General features: G+C 34.5%; 1 protein-coding gene across 4 annotated transcripts in view; it reads left to right on the top strand.

Annotated features, from left to right (window-relative positions):
• The window catches only part of LOC140170180 (neurotrimin-like), a 116,245-nt gene that overhangs the window by 84,443 nt on the left and 5,365 nt on the right, over positions 1-26,437 (top strand). For 3 of the 4 annotated variants that reach the window (XM_072193509.1, XM_072193507.1, XM_072193506.1), the window contains 9 exons: positions 927-1,124; positions 1,623-1,805; positions 2,506-2,805; positions 3,294-3,465; positions 7,144-7,176; positions 18,197-18,297; positions 22,827-22,984; positions 24,704-24,908; positions 26,002-26,046. In XM_072193509.1, the coding sequence (XP_072049610.1) occupies positions 927-1,124; positions 1,623-1,805; positions 2,506-2,805; positions 3,294-3,465; positions 7,144-7,176; positions 18,197-18,297; positions 22,827-22,984; positions 24,704-24,908; positions 26,002-26,046 (1,395 nt within the window). The remainder of the gene's footprint in view (positions 1-926; positions 1,125-1,622; positions 1,806-2,505; positions 2,806-3,293; positions 3,466-7,143; positions 7,177-18,196; positions 18,298-22,826; positions 22,985-24,703; positions 24,909-26,001; positions 26,047-26,437) is intronic. The other variant, XM_072193508.1, reaches the window with a different exon arrangement.

Raw genomic sequence — 26,437 nt, 5'->3', positions numbered from 1 at the left:
ATTTTGGTAGGCTAGTCCATAACTTATTAATTATTTTTTGTCTGCAAGAGACAATTTTTGATTTTTGTTTTACTGACGAACAAAATATGGTCAAAAGAATAATAAGAAGGCAATAGACTGTTCCAGTTAAAATCCATACTATGGAAGACATGTCCATGATCTTCCACAAAGGGAGTGTGAATTTGGCATGTGGCTACCTGAATGGGTGACACCACTTGACATCTACACACCCTATGTGAGAGATTAAAGCCACGTATCCCATATGGGTGTATGGATTTAAACTGGAATAGCCCAATCTCATTCTAATATTTAGAAATGAAATAATATTAAATAACAACAAAAGTAGCATTTTCTCTGTCAGTTTTGCCTAACATTTTAAATGAAAACTTGACATTTCTATGATTTTTTTACATTTTAAATGAGAACATAACCGTTCCTCGAAACAGGAGCATTTAAATTTGCAACATCAAAGTGTTTATCTCTCGAAAATAACGTAAAAAAGGCAGCCGATTATTTGAAATATTCATCTTCTGTCTTTTTCTGGATTAAAAAAACAACAAAAAACAAGAAATGAACGTACATCTTTACGTTTGGTTTATCTTCACGGAAATAATACCGAAAACCAAAATCTAGAGAATCAAGCTGTATCAAAATTATTGGTACCAATCAGTTTTTATTGATAATGGATCAGTTTAATGCATCAAATTCAAAATAAGATCCGCATAATTTGAAGATTAATTGAACAATACATTCTGAACATTTCAAGAGTATCCAATATTGCATTTGGAAGATATGATCATGTTGATACAGCGTTTGCGGGTACACGTCCCGTATACGTGATAATCAACTTGGAGTTCCATCTTAAAGTAAGCTTGAATAAGACAAACTCCTGTTATTACCAAATTCCACATTGTTTCTGTTTTCAGATTTTTCATCACTATTTAACGATACAATGTTCAATCCAGAGGAGACGTTAAATGATGGAAGCATTCTGTCAAGACAGAATGGCAGTAGCGTTACGCTGAAATGCGGTGTTGTTAATCGTGGTGACGCACCTGTAAAATGGATCGTAACTCCTAAAAGAAGAAGCAAAGATGGAAAATATACGTTCTTAACTGCACACGGTAGGTCTCAGTACCGCAGATATATGAGGGCATATCTTAACATTAAGGGCTTTTTGGCGACGGGCGAACCCGAGACCACTCGCATGCCAAGCACTGGGTCGGCGACACTTAGGTTATAGAGCGCCCTCAATGACCACTCTCCATTTGACTTGCACGTAAACCGTGATGTAATCACCCCACGAATTTAAAACGAGCGTTCTTTTCATAAAAATTGCACGTTATATTTTTTATTAACTAAAGGATTATATCATGCAGTTGTTCACTAATAAGACACTGTCCTTTCATTATCCTGGTTCTCTTAAATTATACTATTTGTGCTTTGAATTATAAAATGGCCCCTTAAAACAATGGTGTATACAAGGGCGATTTTCGGCACACTTGCAGCTCAATCGCATTAAAGTACCGGCATCATTTCCAAACTGAAAATAAAATAAAATATAGGTTTATTTTTTTACTTGACACGTTACACTATTATTAGATTTCATATCTATATTTCAGATGTGGTGAGTAATGGCAGAATTATGACACCTTTCGATAAGAGTTTTCAAATGGAGGGAGATTATAATAGAACTTTTCATCTTCGGATAAACCCTATTAGACCACGCCATGCTGGAGTGTACGTATGTCAAATATATCTGGATACACAGATACTGCAAACTAGTGTTGAATTAATTGTTAATGGTAAGTTTATCTTGGCAGGATCTCGCCAAAAATGATCTGTTGAATAATTTTACATAACAGTTATGTAAAAATCTATGGGTACAGAGCGGTTTCTAAAAGTAATCTAGTGAAATCTCGCTATGAATATTAAAACATTGGACTCGATTAAGTCGTGTCCATTTATTTGGTCAATTTGGTGTATTGCTGTTGTAGACAAGGCTGTTGTCGACAATATTGTCGACAAAGAAATTGTTGACAAGTATGTTCTAATTGTTGACAAAAAACAAGTCATTAAACTATTAGAGATAAGCTTAAGAAAAACTTAACATCGCCATTATTGAAATGACTGCATCAGTCTTCTATTTTTATTCGTAAGTGGCGTAGATATTAGAATCACAATTATGATTCTGCGTATATGGAGTAAATGGTAATATTTTGATGTAAATAAACTGCGCAAAACGTGGTATTTGAAGTTTTTGACTTTTGCATTTTCGACAACTTGTCAACAGCCCTAATTTGGTGGCATCCAAGAGTGCTGATTGGTTACAGTAGTATCACGTGAATGGATGACTTGCAAACAATGGCGGCTAGTTAATTTTATTGTTTTAAAGTATATAAATTACAAAATTTTATCCTTTAATATTTTCTTGTATTAATATTTCTTTGTTGCTGAATAACATTCGTATGACCCGTCTTTTCTTTTCATTTTCCCGCATTTTAGTTGCCGCTTCCATCAAAGAAATAAGACCTACCAGATATGCCACTAATACACCGAGGATATCTACGAACCCCAAATTTAAAATGTTTTATAATGAAACGGACCGCGTAGAGTTATTCTGTGATGCAGTTGGTATGCCCACACCAAATGTCACCTGGAAAAAGGCAGATGGTACAATGATATCAACAGTAGCTAATTTGGTACTAGAAAATATTCGAACAGAAGATACTGGGACTTATACGTGTGTAGCTTTTAATTTTGAAACTGGTCCAGCGGAGAAAAAGGTTGAAATTGTTGTTCAATGTAAGTATTTAAAAGATATAAAACATTTTGAGGCACATGTTACATCCTTTTGATACAGAAATTGTATAAATGGGATTTAAAACAAAATATATACTTTTTTACGTTTAAAGAAACAGACTATCAAACCCAAAATATTTGTATTTATATTGATTTTAAATCGAGGCAAAACATAAAAATGTACAATAGGTCCTTACGACGGGGATTCATGATACAAATGAATAGTATCATTGAGCTCACTGTTGGACAAGTATACAACGTTCAAGCTTTCGTCAGTATTTACACTGTCTCAGTGTATTGCCTCAAAAGAATTGAATGACATACAACTAATACTTACCTTACTCCACTGAAAGTCAAGCACATACTTTGTGAGAAAGAATTGAATTCAACGCCATAAAAATACGTTATTGCAATTCATTTTCATAAAAAAATGTTAGGCCCTATTAATAATTATAAGAAGTTATTAAACCTATTATCTCTCAACTTGTTAGACCAACCCAGAGTCACGGTAAGAAAGGCAGATATTCGGGAGCCGGAGGGTGCATATGTGTGGTTGGAGTGCTACGTTGATGCCAAACCCAGAGCAGAATACAGGTGGATTAAAGATAATAGAACAATTCGTGCTGATGATGTCGGGATAACTGAGAACCCCAAAAGTACCAAGTAAGTTACCGCTTCTCACTTTCATCACATTTGTATCACGTACGTATAGTTGAACATTTCAGTACGAATTTAGTGTTTGCATTTTAATACCGTAATCATAATAAGGTTACACATACCGGAGGGATTTGAAACTCATATAACTGTATACATTTTATGTCAGTCATTTATCACCCAGAATCAATCAGGAATATCTCGAATGCAACTTTTTTTCAATTCGTTTGCAAAGAGTCGTTTGCAAAAAATCAAACAATCAAACAATGTTTGATTAGAAATATTACTGAGCTTAGTGCCGAAATATTGGTAATTCCCGAAAGCCTTTGCGAATGAAGCCAGAATCGTCGATACGACATCGTTAATGCACAGTTCAAAGTTCACAGCGCCAATATGCGCATTAATCGATGTCCCATCGACGATGATGTGGTCTCGGTTTTTATTCGCAAAGGCTTTCGGGAATTAAGCTCAGTAATATTTCGCATCAAGGATATAACTAGACAAAATAAAAACTAGTTATTCATTGACTAACGATATCAATTGTCAGCATAAAAACATATGAATATATGAATACAAAAGCCACCCAAGTCCATACTTGAGTTAAGCATATTGAGTTAAGCATGGGAAATTGTTGCTATACATAGGCCTGTCATATGTATGAAAGAACAACTCAAATTCATCCTCTGTATCTATTGAGCAAGTGAAAAATAGCATGTATGAAGGAATCACCCAATTCCATGATTTGAGTCTTGTAACACATTGATTGAAATCCAGTATGTATAAAAGTCCACGTGTAACACATTCATTGCTAGAGAGTGACTTTTGAAGAAAAAAAAATGGGTTTAATAAAGGAAACTGTGTGGTTTATATTACATGGCAGAATGCTTATCAACATTATACATACCTGTGTGCTTTATTTTGTATTATCTTACTAGTGGTAATCTCATTCTAACATTGTTGTCTCTGTATATGATTAAAAAAACCACCCAAGTCCAAAATTCAAAATGAACACCACGAAGTCCCTGAAATGCTAATCGTCATACCTAATACAGGTTAATCCACTCATTTGCACGTAAAACTTACCATATTGACCAGGTAAATCTAACTGAAGGAATTAAAATGATACACAGGGTTTTCTCTCAAAATCACTTCCCATGGACTTGGGTGGCTTTTGTATTCATGTATTCATATATATAATACCCCTAAATGATTTTTTTCTATCATATCACTCTGGGTTACAAGACCCGAAAGAAGTAGTGTATACAAGAACTAAACTATGAAATATTAGATTCCAATCCCTTGTGTATAATTGATGTCCATTTATCTGTTGTTTTTCTTTAAGAAAAGTGTTTATTGTTTATGATATAAGGCAATCCATGTCAACTCCAGGGATGTGCACCGCAGCACCTCTTCTAGATATTGGTGAGAAAGTAAAATCTGAAACTTTGAGCATCATACTCCATTTTGTTTTCCCGTGGTAGCAAGTTTAAATTTAGACCAAAAAATGGACAGTAAAATTATTTTTACTTTTGGAGTTCTGACCCCCCGAAGTTGGTCCTGGATGGATGAAGTTGCATTTTGAGGGCCCTATATCTTTTTAAGTAAAGGGCTTACAAGTTTGTTGATAGCAGATTTAAATTCTACACAAAGAAGTACCCCAGGATACATATTTTTAAAAGTTGTATGGGTTCCCTTTATACATTTATGGCCCTCCAAACATCGTCTTTCGCGCAGCGACACATTTTTTTACGCTGACCCCCCTAAATTTCAACTTGCTACCACGGGAAAACAAAATGGAATATGAAGCTCAAATTTTCAGGATTTTACTTTCTTACCAATATCTAGCACCACACAGAAAAAGAAAAAAATTGAAGAGGTGCTGCGGTGCGGAGTTGACATGGATTGCCTCATAAGTAATTGTTGATTCATAAGCTAAAGGTATAAATGGTATCATTTATCCTGTGCACAAGTTTCACGCTGATGACAAGAAAAAGAAAATGTAAATAATGTGCATTAGACTCGCGATTTTAGGTCAGTATGTGGTGTTGTGCTCCACAGGATAGAATAACTGACCCATCATGTATATTTACATGTGATAGTTTTCGTTTAAATATTTGGAGCTTAACGGTAGAAGTAGAAGCAGTTGAAATTTTGCGACAAAATTGCAAACTAAAAAGATGCTTTACAATAAAGCTGTGAATAATTATAATAATAAATCAAAATTGCACCACTCTGCGATGTAAAGTCTATTTAAAATAACAATACGTATCCCAGGAGTCAATTCAATGGCATACCTGGAAATTAATTTAGCGCTAGAAGCCTTGATTTGACGGAAACACAGTATACATTGCGAATAGTCTGTGCTCATGTAATATTTCATTAATCTTGTTGTCAAAAAGAAGAATCGAATACTATTATATCAAGCAGTTTTCAATAACGCTGGTAATAGTATCATGGTAGACACATTTATGCAATTCTGCAACGTAATGATATTTTGTTCTGATAATATTCATTTACTATGTAGATGAGTGGTTTCAAAGGAATAATACTATTTCAAATACACCAAGGTGTATGTTAAATTGAAATTGTGATCGAAATTGAAAATATTTATGCATTAGCCTATATTTATTTTGCTTTGAAGCTTGTATTCTTTGTTCGAATTGGATCACATGTATGAGAATTTCGACAGAAAAATATAGAATGAGAACTTGCGCATTAAGCCATTGTGTTTCCCACATACCATCGCTTCTAAAACCTAATTTGATTTTTAACTCATCTTCACTACACCTACATTTCAAAGCTTTAAGTGTATTTGTCTGCCACATATCTATTCTAGGTTTTTTTATATTTATGGAGCTGTTTAAGAAAGCTCAAACCATACAATTCTATTACGTTATATAGATTGTGTTATATATATTTTGCATCGACCTATACACTGCAATAAAACGTGCTGTAATTTTACTGACATTTCCGGCAGCGAATTTGGCAGATCTGTTCCGTAAAAATGTTCTGTAGAATTGCACAATTTACCGTAAGAATTCATTAACTACGTAACTTTGCATTTGCTTTTATGGAACAATTCTTTCAACTTAGCTTTTAACAGTGTAAAAAAAACATTATGTATTATTATTTTCTCATATAGTTCTTTCATATTATGTTCAACATTTTGATATTGAATTTTAGCAATACATTACCGTCGTGGCTTAGCTTTGATACTTAAAAACATAATTATGTTTCAATCAAATCCATGCAGACATTTGACTTTGTGTACAATAGGAAGCATTAAAATTTCCACACGTGTACGCGGTACCAGCATGCAGGATTTGACACTTCATATTTGACCAATATTAGGCGCCACGTACACGTGTGGAAATCTTATCTTACAAGTACAGCAGCAGCACCACACTTATTTTAGAGATTGTGATAGGCCAATATCATCTTCCCTATATCCCATAAATGGACTATTCCAGAGGTCATGTACTCTCATTTCCACGAACGAATTTTAACGTGGTAAGTGAAATCCAATATTTGAACTCGGACATGAGAAAGTACTTCCGGGTAAAGTACCCATTTGATTAATAGCAGTGTATTGTGGGATAGAGGGCAAAACAGATACTTGGGAAATCAGAATCTCTTAATAATCGCGCTTGTTGATTCTGTCTATTTTCTGTTTTTGTACTAACCCAGGGTGCCTTTACTTTGCTTTCAAGACAAGATTCGGCAAGTAAACGATGAAGCTTTATTGCACATTATCTTAGTGTTTCTGCTATTTCCCCATAACCCTTTCTAAACTGCTTTAATTAAGAAAAAGAACAGCAATTTGATTCCGTAGCTTACGCAAAAACCAAGCAGTATGTGCAATGATCCGCTCCCATTATAATCCTGTAAAGTTGCACCTTTAGCAAAAAAGTTAGAATGATAAATCGCAGCTAGTTTATTTTCATCCTAGCTAGCGTAAACATTTATTGTTTCTTGCTTAAATATAGAGCAATACGTTTCCTGCTCCTTTCATGTCAAAAGGATGTGTGTTGTATTGGCTTTAGGGCATCGTGCTTCCTTTTGTAATTATGTTACCTTTCTTTTAGAATGCAGCGATGATATTATGAAAAGTGTAAAGTAAGGTTAACAAATCGCCCAGGTGAAACTAAAAGTGAAAACGTGAATAATAATGCTGGAGTTTTTGTCTTATAACTTTTAAACACTAATTAATATTACTTCATTTAATACTTTCTGATTTAAAGAGGAAGTCCCGCCAGAGCAGTTCTTATGGGGTGAACCAAACCTTCAGGGAGTGAAATGTCCTTGATCATGTTAAGAAAATGTTGCCAAACAAATTCCCCTGGCGTGGTATAAACATAAGCATTAGCTAAGTCACTTGTCAATTGTCACTGATTAATTTGATAACCATGCAGGTTTGTTCACCCCAGAAGAAATGCTCTGGCGGGGGTTACTCATTAACACCCAAATATCAAACGATAAATAACAAACACACAGTAAATTAGTAAAAAAATTATAAATAGGATAAGTTGTTAAATGAGTAAATAAATAAATAAATAAATAAATAAATAAATAAATAAACAAATAAATAAATAAATAAATAAATAAATAAATAAATAAATAAATAAATAAATAAATAAATAAATAAATAAATAAATACATTTTCAATTTCTTTCTTTCATAATCAGTTCATTGGTTTGTAATGCTATTTCTGCATGAATACAATAAAGCACTTTACCACAGCAGAAGGAAGCATGATGATATTTCCCAGTCATTATAGCATACGTTCTTTTATCATTAAAGGTTCATTCCTTTCACTCGGCACCTGGGCATGTATTCAAACCATGGCTTATTTTCTCCCATCAGCATGGATGCCTTAATGGTACCACAAAAGATGGATGCATTTCAAAGGGTTAGTGTAAGAATGCCCTATATGTAATAGCTGCCGTGTAGACAAATGGCAATTACTGCATTGTTAATAGTTGTAAACTGTACACATATAATATATGGCAGCTATTACAGATGAGACCTTCTAGCATTAACTCTTCAATTTATTTCATACAATATCCTTTTGTGTGTCAAATAAGGCTTTCCTTGTAAAGTGATTTATTGGTGGCAAAGAAAAGGGTCTTGGTTTTGTGCACACATTTTATGGCATCTTGTTCGTTTTCTTTTCGTTTTCTATCTTAAGTTTGAATAGTGTGCAAAATTTGTAGCACAATATCACCGCAAAGCTGTGTCTGTAGTATGTCCTTTAATGTTTGTGATGTAAAAATGTATTTGTTCACTTGCTATCTTTTACTTGAAGTTATATATTTTACAGGTAAGGTTATAACGGATCTATTATGCAAATTTAATACTGTATCGAAAGTGTTTTCAAATCGTACCTGACATAGGACAAGCTATAACTCTTCACGTGGACACTCAGCATATATTAGTTATACAATGTTATAGATGTACCTAATTACTTCATCATTTAATAATGTTCTATTTAATAATGTAAATTAAGTGTTGGTAATGTTGTTAATAAAATATTCAATGACGATATACTAGTAGTTGTCAAGAACGCGCGCAGCAATAACACCGGTGTCAAAATACATAATTCATCTAAAGGAAAAATCGATTCTTCTTTTTAAATGAAAAACTTGTTTTATTTATAAAGATTGTCCTATTTTATGTTTTCAAATGGCAACCTCTCTCACCACCTAACCTCTACATACGCCCACCACTTCTGGTGGGAGGAGAAGGGGTGGTCTACGATAAAAAAATGTAGTGCCCACAGGATGTGCGTGGATCTGTGTAGCAGGCTTTCAGATGCTGACTTTCGCACCACCCTTCTCACCCCACGCGGACATCCACACCAACACATCTCCATATAACTGCACATACACGCATATAACCAAACCCAACTGAGACAAATGTACCATAAGCAATAAAAATACAAATATTGCCCAAAATGAAAAGGCGATTGTTTCAAAATGCTACGTAGAGAATATACGTAAGACAAAAATGTACATGGAAAAACAGTAGCATGGTCGACGGGAATTATATGAATAACATAATTTTGTCAAAATTTATGTTTACAAAAATTGTAGTTTAACCGCTTCATGCGACACCTTTGTATTATTATTAATTATTCATTTAATTATTTATTTATTTTGTCCTCTCAAAAGGTAACATAAAAATAATCACTTATACCTTAATGTCCAATCTTTTGTCTGTTTTAACAATACATGTAAAACGTGTAATCAATACATTGGAAGTGGTCGGTGAATTTCAAATACGTACAATGTTGACTACCAGTCTACTCGTGAGAGTTGATTGATATAAACACATACCAAAAAGTAATTACCCTTTTATTTCGAGACAAAATCTCAAAATATATTCTCTATGCATTATATTTAAAAACTGAAATATCGAAAACAAACCTAGTTTAATTCTGCAGATTTTGATACCTTATTTGTCTGGATAGCTCAAAATTTGTAGCCATGGTGACTCCTTGAATGAAAAAGATGTGTTTTCAAAAGTTGCACTAAAAAGCTATTCAAGTCAATGTACCATTGCACATTTTTCTACATGACTAGGCAAGGATGAGACCCGTGACCAGTGACGACCAGACACTCCAAGCAACATATTCAATGGGTTTAGGTACAACTTTTGTAAAAAGGGTAACCATGGTAACAATTTTGGGCTATGAAGACAAATGAGGCATCAAAATTTGCAAAACACTCCGAATACAGATCATTGATTGATATTTTAATCAAATGATGAGTGAATTTCGTAAAATTCTTATGTTTCCCGAAAAATATGGTCTATTGTCTAAATTCAAAAAGTATGTGATAGCTGATTTATTTCTCAACACCAATTATTTTAGTTATTGTGGCGTTAAAATACCCAAACAATTAAGTTTCTGACGATACAGTTCTTTCAGGGACAACCTGTATATGGAAGACATGGTCTTAATCTCCTACATAGGAGGTGTAGATTTCAAATGGAGTCATTCATCCATAGCTGGTTTTAAACTGGAATATCCCGTCTATACATGGACAAACATAAAAAATATTACATCAATATTAAATAATGAATATTATATGAAATAATTACTTTTATAGAGTAAATATTGAATATATAAACTAATTTAAGTCGAGATTTCATAATTTACCGTGACCCAGAAATTATCATTATATTGCATCACTTGATAATCATGTCGTGAATTCAATATTGACAATATGCCAACACTCACAATAGAGATTAATGCTTTACTTAAGTTGTGAATAACTCAAGGTCGCGGTCGGGGGAGTAAAAGGGGTTGATTAAAATAAAGTAGAAATAGGGAATACACAATATTGATAAAAGCAAAACCTTTTATTGCTAGCAAATCAGAAGAAAATAAGCGAATGATAAAAAGAATATTGTTGTAATATTGTTATTGAACGAATATTTTATTTTTGTGAAAAATCAATAAAGTATGCAGCTATTAAGTTAGGAATGGAAAAGTGCTGACAACAACATTAAAGGTTGCAATCAATTGATAAACCAAAAAAAAAAGAACAAAAAGAAAAAAAGAAAAGAAAGAAAGAAAAAAGGAAGAAGAAAGAGGAAGGAGATGCTAATAAACGTGGATCTGGAATTAAGGAAACAAAGAGGAATATCGTCAGCTGCTACGCTAATTGCTTAATTCAATTTTTGTAATTTTGTGATCAAAGTACAAAATGTGGTTCAAGCATGCATCAGTTATGTAATCACCCTAATAATTTTGGATTATTCCCTTTCATTTATAACATTATAATTTGTTCTTCTGCAAAAATTGGTGAATTAATATGTTTAAATGCATGCTTGATCCGTATTTTGTTCTTTGTTCTCCATATAAAAACAACTTAGGCAATAAGCGTAGCAGGCTGACGAAATTCAATGTAGTTTGAAATGTGTATTCAGCAGTCCAGTAAGTTCAATCGGCAAGGCGTTAGTATGTGGTTACGCGGGTTCGAGCCCTGGCGCATTCTCTGTTTGTTATCGTCTAATAACCCTAGAACTACTGAGCCATATTTTATAACATGAACTACGAAGAGGGGTTTGTTGCGACCCCCTTAATTTTCAAGACATAATTATACTGTTATATGTGGTACTAATGTACAGCTAATGGGTCTCCTATCCAGTGATATCAAATAAGTACAACCATTTTAAGGAAATTCTGGCCATGTACAAAAGTATATGCAAAATTGATTTTCGGCTAAAAATTTCTTCAAATATGCGAAAGAGCAAAATGAAAATCATTAGGGCCTCACCAGCCCACCCCATCCCCTTCACACCTCCTTTATGGTCATCTTAGATGGCCGGTCCTACCCCGGGTAAGGTGCTGGGGTGAAAAAGAAGTCATCACCAAAATGCACGGTTGTTTGATGGCATTTGAAATGTCATTTTAAAGAAAAACTGAACACTGATGGCGCTATTTATCTTAAATCGCGTTTCAAGGGGTAAAAACATTAAAACATCAGAAAAGGAGTAGCAAATAGCAAGGACAATTTCCAAAATCTTTTGATCATGGAATGTAAGGAAGAACTTATAATATTTGGCTAAATCAAATTTAAAATATATGTAAATATGGCCCTCAAATGGCACACACAACTGTCATAATGTTTATCGAATAAAAATTACCACAAAAAGGGAGAAAAAGATGAGTTAATAAAGTGATGAAGAAACAAACAAAAATCTATATTAAAAAGGCTAAAATGTATGCCTATATTACTGTGTGATACATGTTGGTATTGTCCAGGTCTAGAATTGGATATTACATAATATTTTGTTAGATAATTTAATCAAACAACCGTGAATGAGGGCAAAGGATGCATCTACGATTAGCTTAGGGCGTTTGGGCGTAAACACGTGCGTTTCTCTATGAATGACTGATAAAAATAAATTTAGGGAGGGGGTTTGGTTGATTGAGTTGAATTGAAATTACACTTATTTATTGTATCGGTTACCCATACGAGATCTCGAGAAGCTGATTCTGGTTGCGATGGTTTATTGTGATTTGAGTAGGGTTTGCGCTTCATAGCTGCAAGTCCCTGATTGTTTCTAAATGGTTGATATGAGGTGTCTTGGGCCGCAGTGGTCAGCGTACTCCTGTAAAGTGTGTTGAGGTTTGTCGGTTTATGTCTGCGCGTAGCGCATTACAATTGACTGTGCTTTTTCTTGGGATTTCCTGGTGTGTAAGGCGGCAGTAGCGCGTTCCATGGACAAGTTGTAGATTGAATAAAGGACCTTTCATGCCTTACAAAGTTTGATCTTAAACAGTTGGCATTTGAACTGCATGCTTGTAATATTTAGCAAAGCGGCGGAGTCGAGGGTCAATCTGGAGTTGATCAGGTAGCAGTTGGCTATATGTATATATCTTAACATTACCCCTTCCTGGTTGGATCAGATTAGTATAACATTTTTACAATGTTTAAAATTTCTTAGTTTAATATTGACACACAAACATATTAATACTAGTTTTCTTTCCCAGCTGTGGCGGAAAAACTTAGTACGTGTCTGTTTTTTTACGTGTCTGTAAAAACGAGGTTGGGTCAGATGTGATCGAAAACTGTGTTAGCCATTTAATTGCGGTTTTCATGGTTTAAACGGTGCATTCACCCACATAAGTTTGCGACGTGACACCGAATTTTAAAGAAAACACCTGTGACTTTATCTTACGTGTCTGTTTGTAAAAATGAGGTTGGGTCAAATATGAAGGAAATATGTGTCAGATGGTTAATTGCAGTTTAGTAACAACAAGCTTTCATAAATAAGCTTGCGACGTGACATCGGTATTACCCCCTTCCTGGTTGGATCAGATTAATATAACATTTGTACAATGTTTAAAATTTCTTAATTTAATATTGACACACAAACATAATAATACTAATTTACTTTCCCAGCTGTGGCGGAAACTCTTAGTGCGTGTCTGTTTGTAAAAATTGAGGTTGGGTCAGATGTGAAGGAAATATGTGTTAGATGTTTAATTGCAGTTTAGTAACAACAAGCTTTCATAAATAAGCTTGTGACGTGACATCGGTATTACCCCCTTCCTGGTTGGATCAGATTAATATAACATTTGTACAATGTTTAAAATTTCTTAATTTAATATTGACACACAAACATAATAATACTAATTTACTTTCCCAGCTGTGGCGGAAACTCTTAGTACGTGTCTGTTTGTAAAAAATGAGGTTGGGTCAGATGTGAAGGAAATATGTGTTAGATGTTTAATTGCAGTTTAGTAACAACAAACTTTCATGAATAAGCTTGCGACGTGACATCGGTATTACCCCTTTCCTGGTTGGATCAGATTAGTATTACATTCTTACAATATTTAAAATTAACATGTTAATACTAGTTTACTTTCCCATATGTGACGGAAACTCTGTGTCTGTTTGTAAAAATGAGGTTGGGTCAGATGAACGAAATATGTGATAGACACTTAACTGTGGTTTACATGGTTTAGATGGTAACAATATAAGCATTCAACCACATACATGACATATGTTTAAGAAAACACCTGCAACTAAGTCTTACTGTTTGTAAAAAATAGGTTGGGTCAAATGTTAAGGAAATATGTGTTAGATGTTTAAGTGCAGTTTAGTAACAACAGGCTTTCACGTATAAGCTTGCGACGTGACATATGTATTTTAAGAAAACATCTGCGTGTCTGTTATGTAAAAATGAGGTTGGGTCAAATGTAAAAGAAATTTGTATCATATATTTAAACACGGAAAAGCAACAGCAAGCTTTCACTTATATAAGCTGGAGTCGTGACACCGTTTTTTTTAAGAAAACAGCTGCGACTAAATGTTACGTGTCTGTTATGTAAAAAATGAGGTTGGGTCAAATGTGAAGGAAATGAGTGTTAGATTACAGTATAGGGGCCAGCCTCATGAAATTTGCGCGTCGTTGAACATATGTTTCAAATGGACAAATCATATATTATCAAAATATTCATAAGAGTCTGGAGAATCATTTCTGCCATCTTGTCACATTTGTAACCCGCGCGTTCTATTCTGTTTCCATGGCAACGATCACACTATTACCCAAAAATATCACAGTTGACTTTCTATTGAATGGAGCAGAAACTTTATATATGGTGTAAAAACACGTGACACATTTACTATCTACAAACAAAATTATCACTTATTGCAATACATTTCATTTACGGGTGAATATGAAATTATTTAGGTGTAAATGATACTGCATTACCCTTTTTTCTTAATTATAAACTGAATTATAATATTTGAATATATTATTATATTATCTTAATAATCGTAATAACCTCCTCGTAGTTCGTGTTACAAAATCTGATATCGAATAATACAAAAATGTATCCGAACACTTAAAACAAAAGTTATTTCTGAAAGTAAATTACAAATAAAGAAGTCGATTGATAGAGAATTTAGTTCTGCGTATTTTGAAACTTCATTCTGCAACTTTATTTTCCGAACTTATAGCAATTTGAATAAAAAAGAGAGCTCTTTAGAAGTGACAAAAATTTACATTGACTTTTCCTCGAAGCATGCAGATATTGATCACAGCGGAGTGAGTACCCAGCAAACACAAAACGTTTTCGACATCATTCGCAAAAGGTTATAAAAGGTTGTCAGAAAACGTTTAAATGTCGGGTTATATAAAGGGTACATTAAGAGTATAAAACGTTTTCATAACGTTAAAAAACATTTTTTTGATAATCAACTGCTCAGCAAACAAAAATGTTTTACAGAAAACATTTAAATGTCGGGTTATATAAAGGGTATAAAAACGTTTTAATAACATTCCAAAAACATTCTTGAAAACTTGATACAAAACATTCTAAACAGAATGTTATTTTGGGGTTGAAAAAATATTTTGCGAAAAATGTTTGGCCCAAATATTCTCAATAACGTTTTTAAAACGTTTTCATGACCTTTATATAACCCGACATTTAAATGTTATTAAAAGGTTTTGAAAAAAACATTTTAAGAACATTTCTGTGTTTCCTGGGTTCAAATATTTTAACATAATGTTATTTAAGTATTGACACAATATTTTGCAAAAATGTTTGCAAAAATAGTTCACAATAACATTTTTGAAAACATTTAAAAATATTGTTGTAGTGTGTTTTCATACAAAACGTTTTAAAACGTTATCATGACCTTTATATAACCCGACATTTTAATGTTATTAAAACGTTTTACCTAAACCAAAAGCCAAAATATAACTTATTTAAAACGTTTTTAAAGCGTTTTTGTGTTTGCTGGGTAGTCAACCGTTAGGCTTTATTGACCCCTAGCAATATGCAGCAGAAATCGCTTTGAAGGAGGATTTCTGTGTCACTTTTGAAACGCGTATAATAACATGGGTTTTTGTTTTAAGTGTTCGGTTACCTTTGTGGCGCAGTATACATGCAACACGTTCACCGTTATCAAGAAAATACTAATATGACCAAGAAAATGTAAGGGGCACAAAGAAAGAAAGCGAATCAGAAAAGAAGAAACATAGAAAAAAGGGAGAAGTGAGATTGACAGAAATGGGTTATTCCAGTTGAAATATTATACACCCCTATGAAAGACATGACCTTAAGTTTCCACAAGGAGTGTGAATTTCAAATGGGGTTACATGGGTAAATGGGTGACTATATTATTGAAATCGTGGATGATTCAGGTATATCTTTCATAGAAGATGTATTGTTTACAAGTAGCCCAATCCGCGAAAACCTTAGGAAAGACAAAGGAAAGAAGAAACAGAAAGATAGAGCTTACAAAGAGGTGTAACCAGAAAGTTATGCAATATTTTGTTATAAATGAAGGTCATTAGGTGTTTGAAATAAAGGAAGGGTTATAGGAATAGGCGTCTTGGATTCCGAATACCAGATAAAAAAAACAAAAAAACAAAGAACACAATTACAAACAACATTGTGACATGTTTAAAGCCTCTTGCTTTAAAGTAGAAATTGTAACTGCAATATATGTCTTTGCTTTTGCCTTTAGGGTAGCCCAGCCAGACAATTCAGTGACAAAACGTTTACATTAAAACTAAGTCGCCCAACAATATAGCATTTTCAAACATCTTTGGTTATAAAATTCCACCCACACCGTGCTCGTCAGGTGTGAACATCAACGACAAAATTCATAATCTCTCTTCTTACCATTTAAAAAAAGTTGAAAATATCAATATATTATATCATACTATACTTCAACGCATAGCTTATATAAAATGTCTTTGAATAATTTAGCAATAAACGGAAGACAATTCATGCTGGAAACAATGTAAGTACTTATTTAAAATTCTCCAAAAACAATTAGGCTAATAAGTAATAAGCAGATGCAAAATAGTCATTAGCTTAATGAATCGCTTCGTAATTCCATCATACCTCTCTTGTGTTTTGCATATCAGGTGTATATTTATACCTGCTACTTAAAATAGAACATGAATATTCTATGCTATACGGAGTCCCCGATGACGCCTGTCACATGCGATTTTCTTCTACCTCGTAATAGAAAAGCTACATGCTTTCTACCGGAATAGGATCACGCAACTTCAGAATAAACAAACAGTCAACTTTTATAAGTATGCATGAACATGATTTTAACACTTGCAGTGTATTTTGAAATAAGTCTAATAGTGGAATGCTGATAAGATTAGTCGGCAAACATGGCGAAAGTGTAGGTTGCACGCAACTAAACATAACGAAACGAGCACCCCGCTGTTTGCCTGCATTATGCACGAGACACGCGCAGGCAACTTTCCCCTAGAGACAACACGAAAACATGTAGCTCACTTTTGAACGAAAATGTTGAGAATACTCCGAAATTAATTATCCCATGGACAAAAGATGTTTTTATAAAATCGGAATACCGGAGGAATAATAGTTTTGAGTTTTCCTTAGATGCTGTTTAAGGACGCGGTATAGCATTCCCATATATCTATATGTTATTACAATAAGAAGTTTCTTAATACACTGGTGTCAAATGAAAAGTAAAATGCTATAACTCCAACCAGTCATTAAATGCTACAATAAATTAAACAATAAAATTATTGATAAAAAAATAAGGAAATGGAGATATTTGGTACATATTAATCCTGACTGTACGTTTATCAACAAGTTTGGGGGTATAAATTCTTAGTTACCATCGGGTTGTGGTCAGGGACTAAAAGGGGGTTAGTGTTAGTATTCACTGTTTTTAAAAAGTGACGTAATAATCGGATTAACTACCATAGCAATAGGTTTAAACAATTTTTGAATATATCGCGCTGCACTAGTACGTTCACGCGGTACCTCTGCATTGTACCATAGATGTCAAAGAGCAGGGATAAAGACCTGAATCGTAATTCTATAATATATCCATGTCATGCTGATCACTCGCACCTGTAAGAGAGAGCAGTTTTGTATTCAATCTATGATTGCAGACATACACATGTGATGAGTGCATCCTGCTTGTAGTGCAGCGCGATATACTCAAAAATTGAGTAAGAACAACCTGTTTCTATGGTAGTTAAATAATATTTAAGTATATTGTTAAGATTGGCCTGACTAGCAGGATGAATTGCGTTATGAAAATAGATTAGACAAAATAGGTTTAGATATTTTACCTGTACTCTTGTCTATAGAGTGATGTTTATGTGATCTATATCCACACTTGCTTGTAATTTATCATTGAATGTTTTGTTTGTGTGTTTGTTTGTTTGTTTTCAATATAACATTCAATGTACTAATGATAATCTTCTTTATTTTCAGATTAATCATAATAAGTTTAAACCCGGAGTCGGACTACGGGCGATATTATTGTGTAGCTACTAATCTATTGGGGAACTCCACGGGGATGATAGACGTTAGTGGTGGGTAAACAAATTATTAAATAGAGATATAAATAAATAACGGCACTAGACTCATAAGACTGAAACATTACCAATGGTGCCTTTGGCGATGTTCATATAAAAACAACTTATTTTTCCAAGACATATGTGCACGATATCTCTTCATTCTTTGCTTATGGCGCCACACTCTAATTTTGCACTATTCATTTTTTAATAGAATCCCCACTTATTTATTTTTAATCCCGTATCTATTCGTTTTGATGAAATATATTCTTCATTTTGATTAGATACATTAGATACACTTTGAACCGTCAATCCTATCAAAATGAATAGAATTTTATTCGAGCAAGTAACTATTCAAATTGACAAGATCTCCAACTCATTATTTGACAAGAATTTCCTTCAGTTTATTATTGAAGATGTGGCCTATAATCTTCCACACAGAGGGTGCACATTTCAAATGGGTACCTGAATGGGTGACCCCCGTTTTGAATAAAAGGATCCTGTACGGGAGAATAAGGCCGTACTATTCCCTCTGATAATACTGGTAACAAAAGTACTTCACAGAAATTTCAATGATCAGACAAGTGGTTCATTATATAAGTTAAGAAATGGGGTACATTCTAGCGGTACCTCTTTTCTTATCATAAATAAATAAATTTGACGATACATATCGGCATGCGCGTATTTTTTTTTTGTGGGGGGCTTTGGGGGGGCTTGGGGGCGCCAGCCACCCGGGGTAAAAGCAGGGGGCGGCCAAAATGAAGGGGCGGCGGAAGAAGAAGGGGCGGCAAAAACAGGGGCGGCAAAAATGAAGGGGGCTTCAAAAAGAATTAGTAAATAAAAAAGGGCGGAACAATTTGATAAAGCATAACATTTTTTTAAACAATGGTACTCAAAATGTACTGCTTTTAGGGCGCTAGCGCCTAAAACCCTCTTTTTTTTCTTTTTTCAAACGACCGAGAAAAAATTCGGTCAACCTTTTCGGGCTGTTGAGGAAGAGGCGGCAAAATTTAATTTTCTTCAGCCCCCGGGGTTGGGGCGGCCACGGTACGCCACTGTATCGGGGTAGTTAGAGGATATATCTAAGACTAGTTTTGCCGGCTCACTTTGGATACATTACAATTACAGTGTTTCCACAGAGATGCATCGTAGCTATATAGCTGTAGACGTGATCAATATGCCCATAATTGGCAAGTCATGTACGCGATAAAAACCAACAAGTCATGCACCAGCAAAATTGCCAAACGCTGTCCTTTTTCGTAAGCTGGAATAAGATTAATTGTACATACTTACCATTTAGTTATTTATATTTACACGAAGTGTCAATAATAGTCTGAAAGGGTCTGCATAAACCGCACGGGATAATTATGGATTGGGGTGTGTCGAGAGATGGTGTCAAATAGTTTTTTAGATATAAAATGAGCTTTCCATGAGTTTACATAACGGTGTTAATAAGATTAATTGTACATACTTACCATTTAGTTATTTATATTTACACGAAGTGTCAATAATAGTCTGAAAGGGTCTGCATAAACCGCACGGGATAATTATGGATTGGGGTGTGTCGAGAGATGGTGTCAAATAGTTTTTTAGATATAAAATGAGCTTTCCATGAGTTTACATAACGGTGTTCATATTTAAGTAAATTTGCCTACAATGGCGAATTTAAGGAGGCTAAATTTGATATTTGTGGAAGGTGGGAAATTTTGAAATGTGTGCAACATTGTTATGTTGGAGTTTAAAGCAATATTTCCTTTACTTAAACACCAAGAAAGGTTCGTCAGACTAAAACGCACTTGTAATGTACCAGTTTTGAAATTGGGAGGCGCTTTAAGATATGGCTCTTAAAATTCGTACGTACTAAGAAAGATTAAATGCCCATAGGCATGATAGGGTCAAATGTTATAAAGTTATAGGCCTATATATTACAAAACATCTGCGCGACGATTTCAGGCTGGCCAATGAACTCACGCTGTAACGTAAGTTTGTAACATTTGACCGCAGAACATGATGCAGTCATGTCTACAGTAGAATTCATCTCGACCTTTGCAGGACTTAACCCCATTAAAAGCTATTAAACCAAGATAACACTCATTGAAACAGCTCAACTGATTAAATCGGATCTTCTCTGGTTGTGCACAAGTGACTGTTTTCATGTGCGATATCGCAATAAAGATGGTATTCATAGCTTCAGTTGGGTAACCGATTATAAAGGAAACGAAAGGAAACAATGTTATGTGTGGCTTTGTTCACGAAATCAGACAATGTCGTGCTTTTTGTAAACCAGCATTCTTGAAAATGAGCAACATAATGATTTTTGACTTAACACGGTTTAGAAATAATTTCTTCATATTTTTGGTGTTATCTGTCGTTTACATATCCTTCCTAAAACACCAAAGTACGAGTATTTCCAAACATCTAAATTTGCTAAAAATTTAGGACATGTTACAAAACTATATTGTCTAGAATTTTAGAAGAGTACTTTTAATATTGGCCGGTTATTTTTCACACAGCGACGTTAACTAGGCAATGTACTATTACCTATAACATTAACTAAAACACCAAAGTACGAATATTTCCAAACATCTAAATTAGCTAAAAATTTAGGACATGTTAAAAACTATATTTTCTAGAACTTTAGAAGAGTACTTTTAATATTGGCCGGTTATTTTTCACACAGCGACGTTAACTAGTCATATCCCCATACTGTTAACGTAGGGCTATTTGTAAAGGTCACGCGTTAATGGGAAAGAGCACTGTGTATTGTGTATAGGAAAACGGACAGTAACTGCAGTATGATGAAGTTTCAAAATACGCAGGGGGAGTACGTGCCACTTTTATGAGCCATATTTTAAACGTTTTTTTTCAAACCCGGTACATTACAAGTTTATTTCAGTTTTGACGAATGTTTTGCACAAATTCCGAAATCCCCCCAGCAAATTTTCTATCAAATATCATTTGACACCATCTTATTCATAATGAGCCCATGCGTTCTTTTCGCATGCATTTGTACCATAACCTTATTTTGTCGCCAAAAAAGGTGCTGGATTCACTATACTTCAAGAATGGTTTCCAACCCCATGCTCCTCTACCAAATAGTGGTGTAGCCAGGCCTTTTCCAGTAGGTGTCAAAAAGGGGGCGGGGCAAGACAATTTTCCAGGGAGCAAACTTTGACTAAAATGGCCAATAATGCGATAAACATTACAAAAAAGGCCTGAAAATCTTAAATAACACTGCAGCCAGCATCCCACGGAGGGAGAGAGGGAGGGGGGCAAGAGGGGGCAAGACTTCTCACAAGGGGGAAGCTACCCCTTTCCCCCTTACGTCACTGTTGCCAAAAGGAAATCCACGCAACTACCAAACTTAATGGCAAGTATGTATTAAAACTTGGTTGCGAAGGTTATTATGTGGAAAGTCTAGGGTGTGCACTCTTGAAGCTACAAAATCCATGAGTTGTTGTTAAATAGTTTAGTGAATGATGGGTAGGGCCGTAGTGGTCAGCGACAACCTGTAAAGTATTCACCTGTATTCACCTGTATTCACCTGTCTTCTCGGGCTCTCAATTAAACCAAAAGGCTTATAATGCCCACCTTAGTTCAATCAAACTCCACTGCATGGGATATTTAGCCACTTACAAACTTAATAGACAAACTTGTTGTACTTAGCTTCGAAGAACTTGTCTATTTCATTCTTGAAGCAGTTGACTGAGGGTGCCTCTACAGCTGACTTAGGAAGTGAATTCCACTGGTCCACCACTCTGTGTGTGAAGCTGTATTTCCTTATGTTCAGGCGGGCATGCTGTTTTTGAATCCTTAGACCATGACCTCGAAGATCTCTTTCAGAATCTTTCATCACAAACAGCTTATTCTTGTCCATATCATTGATACCATACATAATCTTGAAGACCTGGATCATATCTCCCCTTAGGCGCCTGTATGCTAAGGAGGGTATGTTCAAAACTTCAAGTCTACTCTGGTACGGGAGATCTTTGATAGCTGCAATCACTTTAGTAGCCCTTCTCTGTACCTTCTCTAATTTGGTGATGTCTTGTTGAAGAAATGGGTTCCACACACAGTTGGCATATTCGAGGTGGGGCCTCACCAAAGTCTTATACAGTGGAAGAAACATATTCTCATCCATGTGCGTAAATTAATCCAACAATCCTATTGGCTTTGTTAGCCACCTTCCCCACATGCTTGCTGAACTTCAAGGATGGGTCAAAAACAACCCCCAAATCTTTCTCTTCATCTCTTACTTCTAAATCAGCCCTCGTTCCTCCATCTCTCATACTATATGTATTACCAACATCTTGTCTCCCGTAGTGCATAACTCCACATTTCCCGACATTGATGCTTGAAGTGTGTTGATGCTTGTGGAAAAAACGTGTAAGCGTTGTGCCAGTGCCTGTGCGTAGCGCACTATAAATCACTGCGGTTTTTTTAACACTTTATAAATGAAATAACGTGATCTGAATTGTCAACCTACTTTAACGGCAAAGATTTTAAATAGAAAAGTCGTGTAACTGTATGCTTTTCTTGCTTTCCAGGTAAACCTCGTAAGCCAAAAATTATAAGTGATCCTGTAGGAAATAGGAAACATAAGTTTAACTTAATATGGAATCATGGAGACAACGAGCGACGAGAAGACCCCCGAAGTATAGAGGTCAATTCTTACGAAATACAATATTATGGATGGTGGGTAGAGGTAAGTTTCGCTACTTCCGCCCTCCCAAGTAATAAGGTGGGTGACAGGTGCGTTTGTTTAAATCTGCCTGCTCAAAAACCTAATGTATTCAACTATAAAATAACTTGATTTATCACGGTTGGTTGATTGATGGTATATAAAATGTAGTCATTTCTAAGAAATTGTGAACAATGGTGGCGCTATTTATCTTCAATTTTGTTTGCATCTTTAAAAGGGCGAGACTCTTGTATAATGATATTAGAACATCAGAAAAAAAGATAAACAAATCGCAAGGGAATTAAAAAAAAAGTTAATAAAAATGGGCAAGAAATAAATCATTTTTTTTTGGCTAATTTAAATTTAAAATAGCGCCCTCAATTTTATATAGAATAAAAATCATCACAAAAAGGAAGAAAAGGATGAATAATTTGATAAAGAAGCGAAAATCTATGTTTAAAATATATCACTGTTCACATAAACGGACAAACGACATAGATGTAGGCACAGAACAGAAGTAAAGAGTTCGATGACCAAAGTTACCAATTCCGATTGCATTGGACATTTTGAAAGCAGCAAGTGGAAAAGAAGCGTACGATGTTAATTATAGTGCGTCAATATACGTCCCTTTGTCAATAATGCGAATCATTACATTAAAAATTATAGCTGTTGTATAATTATGCTTCTATATTTTTGTTATGTTACTTTATAATTCACTGAGATGCAAGTCATTACCCAGCAAACACAAAACGTTTTCGACATAATTCGCAAAAGGTTATAAAAGGTTGTCAGAAAACGTTTAAATGTCGGGTTATATAAAGGGTACATTAATGGTATAAAACGTTTTCATAACATTAAATAACATTTGTTGGTAATTTACTGCACAGCAAACACAAATGTTTTACAGAAAATATTAAAATTTCGGGTTATGTAAAGGGTATAAAAACGTTTTAATAACATTCCAAAAATATTTTTGAAAACTTGGTACAAATCAGTCTAAACAGAATGTTATTTTGGGTTGAAAAAATATTTTGCAAAAAATGTTTGCCCAAAATTTTTACAATAACGTTTTTAAAATGTTTTCACAACCTTTATATAACCCGACATTTAAATGTTATTAAAACATTTTGTAAAACACATTTTAAGAACATTTCTGTGTTTGATGGGTGCAAATATTTTAACATTATGTTATTTAAGTGTTGACAAAATATTTGGCCAAAAATGTTTGCAAAGATAGTTTACAATGACATTTCGAAAACATTTTTAAAATATTGTTGTAGTGTGTTTTCATACAAAAGGTTTTAAAACGATTTCATGACCAAAAATGTTTTTGTGTTTGCTGGGTAAGCATCAGTCACCTGTTTGACCATGACCATACATGTTTAAATTTACCTATAACCCAAATCCGTGTGTTTATTAGTCCCAAGTTTAGTATGCATTATCGATAAATGATATCCAACGTTGATGATGTCTCTTCATTTATTGATAATTCATACTAAACTTGGCACTAATAAACACACGGATTTGATTGAACAGTATAGTTATGAAACCCACTTTAATGAAAATAACGAATAATACGTGACCACTGCCTTAAAGATTTTCGCATTTTCACTTCGGAACTTGAGTTCCCCCTCAGGATTTCTATCTGTCATTTGTAACCCAATAAAGTTGTTTAAACGTTGTTTTATTTTGCAATATTTATCAAATAAAAAAGGATATATTTGTTTGTTTTAACATCTACAGATAAGAGGAGACACTCGGAAAGTTATATTTTCACATGGAAATCTAGAGCCATTCAAAGAAACTGTAGAAGTAGCACCGGGAGAATATGAGAAGAGTTTTGTATTAAATGACTTAAGAAGAAATACTACATATAACGTTAGTCTATTTGGAAGAAATAAATACGGTGATGGAGAAGTAGCCAAATTTCAGTTCTCTACATCAGCTGGTGAGTATACTGCATTTTGCTCTTGTACATGTATATAGGAGTAATAGACTGCTGCCCTCATTCGTCAACCTTCTGGATTGACGACTGAAAAAACTACATGGGAAAAAGTGGCGGACTTTTGCAACCAGATTCTGTTTGCACATGGATATTGAGCAGGTTGTAAACTTTCACTGAGACTGCGCAGTTGCGCCCAAGACCGAGTTTGTTGTTTTTAGAACTTCAGAGCGCGGTACACAGGCGCCGCTAGTCAGTCGCGCTATAGCGCATTAACCAAAGTCGCAAGAGAATATTTTCATGAATCCGCCACAATATGAACTGTAAGATAATCAGACGTCACTACGAAGCATAACACATGCGCAGTGTAGAGGAATTGGAATTAGTCTATAGGAGTAATGACTTTAATCTTCACACAGGGATGTAGATCTCAAATTGAGTCACTCATTCAGTCACTCTCTTCATCTAATAAAACCAATCAAACACCATCATTTTCACAAAAAAATGCCCCAGAAATAACGCAATAGCACTGATAACGCGTGTATTCCTGGTGCAACCTCTGTCTATGTGGTGGATGATGCAACCAATTCCGGTTGAAGGAATGTTAGTGGTGGTAATGGTATGTCAAATAGATGTCACTTTTGATGCGCATTTTGGGATTATTTCACTAACACGGCTGCTGAATTCGCATTTTTGGTATATTTTGAAAGTCTTTGCAAATAGAACAGAGAATGTGGCACAGTCAATGCGCATATCGTTACTGCGCACGTTCAACTGGTCGACAGTGGGCAGTGACTAGTGTGCATCAACGAGGTTGCAAATGTTGTCGGGAATTCTTCTTCTTCTTCTTCTTTGCATTTCATCGACTCTCTGCTGTTGTTCTTAAGCGTTCTGTGCGTTCTTAGCATATAATTTTATTAAAATTTACTTCGTATGGGTGTTAACACTTTTAAACACTTCTAATCTATGATTGCATGAAATCGTTTTCAAGACCTTACAAAACATCACATTATCTTAATTAAAGGTATTTTTTTACTTTTTACAGCACACATAATGTATTATTGACATTAATATTGCGCTGTATTATTTTTTTTCACAGAAGATCCACAATATATTCCAACAACTGAACCATCAGCGACTATAGGTAAGGAAGGTTTTATATTTCTTCCTCTTTAAGATTATTATCACCATCAAATCAAATCATTATTAGAGGAAGTTGATTACATAAAAAAAATGAAATGTTAACATATACGGTCCACAATTTATAAGTCCCCCTAATAATTTTTTGAATAAGTCAAAAAATATTTTACGAAATGTAAAAATGTAAAAAGATATGTATAGCCCTATTTGTTTTACCCCTGTGGACCAATTTATATCGTCACACGTCTTTGCTTTCAGACACAATGGTTAATTGTGTAAGAAAAGAGGCCGTTTTAAAAGTGGCACCTGGATCCATAACAGTCAGACAAACACTTGAATAGACCTACAGGGACCTTCTGTATTGTATGAGAGCTGACTAGTATAGGCTCAGATGC

Source organism: Amphiura filiformis, chromosome 14 (assembly GCF_039555335.1).
Source record: "Amphiura filiformis chromosome 14, Afil_fr2py, whole genome shotgun sequence".
NCBI classification, from domain to species: Eukaryota; Metazoa; Echinodermata; class Ophiuroidea; order Amphilepidida; family Amphiuridae; genus Amphiura; species Amphiura filiformis.
The sequence above is the reverse complement of the archived record's forward strand: the minus strand, read 5'-3'. Positions and strand labels throughout refer to the sequence as shown.